Consider the following 2,265-nt stretch of genomic DNA (forward strand, 5'->3'; position numbering starts at 1 on the left):
GGGGGCGGAGTTGGGGCAGGGCCGGGGCCCCGTGGAGTGTCCTCTTTCCGCAGGATTGAAATATGGTAAGCCTACCTTTGAGACCCCAGGAGGGGCAAAATGCCAGCGACCAGGCTGGAGGGCCAAGCCATGTGGCAGCACAAGAAAGAGAGCCCCTTCCCCTCCCGAGTCCTGGAATGTGAGGGGTGCGGACACGAGGCGGAGGGGGGAGCCCAACCAGGCCGAGCTAGTCGGATATCCCCAGATCCAGCCGCAGGAGGAGCCCGCCATGGAGAGGAAGCCATTTGCCCGCGGTCAGATGGGGATTCTGTAGCAGAGGAGGGACGGTTGCAAGCTCACCGACTAATCCTTCCAGCCCTTTAGAAGATCCATGTGGACGATTCAAGGCTAGAAAACCTGCCGTACAGTGAGAGGCTCAGTCTGATCAGCTCCACACAGAGCAGGTTTGGGGGTGACGTGATCCCCGTCTATCAGTATCTACCAAGGAAACCAATATTTCATAATGGGCTCTTTGATCTCGCAGAGGACGGTCTAACCCAGTCTAACTGCTGGGAGTTGAAGCCAGACAAATTCAGACTGGAACACATTCCAAAATGAAACATTTTGCAGAAGACAAAATCCATTATTTGCATTTGAGACGAGCAGAGGAAATGCCAATTTTCTCCCATTTTTTTCCTTATTGGACAAAAAAACAGGCAAAGATTTTTTAAAAGGTGAGAAAAACGCCCCATTTCCTTGCAGTTATTTATATTTTCCCACTGGGAAAGATGTAAAAGAGTGAGAAAAATTGTTTAAACAGCCTTAAAAACTTTATTCCTGTTTTTCTGCTGGGAAAAAGATTTTGTTGCATTCCTGACTTTTCAAGTCTACACACACACACACACACACATTCTTTTCCAGTGAAAAAAGGTTTTGTTGAGATCAAAGTCTTTCACTATTTTCCATTTTCCCAGGAAAAAAAGGTTTTGTTACATTTGAAATTGTTCACTTTTTTATTCTGTTTTTCAGGAAAAAAATGTTTTTGTTGAGTTACACTTTTTTACCTCATTTTTCCAGTAAAACAAATTTTGAGTAATTTTTTTTCACTTTCCCCCCCCCTTTTCTCGGGTGAAAAAAACGATTTTGTCACATTCAACGTTTTTCACTTTTTTACCCCATTTTTCCAGGAAAACAAATTTGAGTTAATCCCCCCCACACTTTTTTTTTCTAGTGGAAAACGTTGGGGGGAGGAAAGCTTTTCAAAAGGGAGAGAAAGTGAAGGAGAAACACCCCACGCCCATTTTCTCTCACGTTTTAGACTTTTGGGGAGAGGGTTGACTTGAAAATTGAAAAAAAAATGAAATGAAAATGCAAAAGGAATGCTGGGAAAGAGGTCGGTTTTGAGCATTTTCATCAAAAAATGGGGAACAGAAGTGAAAAAAATTTCCAGCGGAATTTAAAAAATACGCAATTTTCTTTCCAAGTTATTGACGGAGGGAAAAAACCCTCATGAGCGGGAGCACAGGATGCGCAGGCCAAGGGGGGAAGGAGATGCTGAGGCTCAAGGGAGAAGCACCTGGTTTATTCTGGGGTCCCAGCCCGAAGCAGTTGGGGGCTCAGTTTGCCCACATGGTGGCCTGCAGCCAGTCGTGGTATTTACAGATGTTCATGTAAACGCCGGGTTTCAGGGTGGAGACACAGGGCACGTCGCCCCAAGACACGATACCCTGCAGCTTCCCGTTACACACCAGCGGGCCGCCGGAGTCGCCCTGAGGAACCCACAGGGAAAGTGTCAGAAAATGAAGACAGGACACGTGGGGTCACAGGAGAACCCCCTCACCCCACACACCCGACCCCTCTACCCCCCCCCATCTCCCCCCTCAGTGCCCCCCCCAGAGATGCCCTCTTGCCCCACAGACCAGCCCCCTACACCTCCCCATCGCATCCCCTCAGTGACCCCCCCAGAGATGCTCCCTCACCCCACAGACAAGCCCCCTCCACTGTTCCATCACACCCGCTCAGTGACCCCCCCCCAGAGATGCCCCCTTGCCCCACCGACCAGCCCCCTACACCTCCCCATTGTACCCCCTCTGGAACCCCCCAGAGACACCCCCTCGCCGCACAGACCAGTCTCCTTCACCTCCTCATTGCACGCGCTCAGTGACCCCCCAGAGATACCCCCTCGCCCCATAGATCAGCGCCCTGCACCGCCCCATCGCACGCGCTCAATGACACCCCAGAGACTCCCCCTCACCCCACAGACCAGCCTCCTGCACCTCCCCATCG

At 50.6% G+C, this 2,265-nt stretch overlaps 1 protein-coding gene across 1 annotated transcript in view; it reads right to left on the minus strand.

Annotated features, from left to right (window-relative positions):
• Window positions 1-1,595: 1,595 nt before the first annotated feature.
• The window catches only part of LOC113408739 (kallikrein-15-like), a 1,143-nt gene continuing 473 nt past the window's right edge, over window positions 1,596-2,265 (minus strand). The window contains exon 2 of the mRNA XM_026662137.1: window positions 1,596-1,748. Coding sequence (XP_026517922.1) covers window positions 1,596-1,748 — 153 coding nt within the window. The remainder of the gene's footprint in view (window positions 1,749-2,265) is intronic.

Source organism: Terrapene carolina, unplaced genomic scaffold, assembly GCF_002925995.2.
Source record: "Terrapene carolina triunguis isolate 2854851 unplaced genomic scaffold, T_m_triunguis-2.0 Scaffold23365, whole genome shotgun sequence".
NCBI lineage: Eukaryota > Metazoa > Chordata > Testudines > Emydidae > Terrapene > Terrapene triunguis.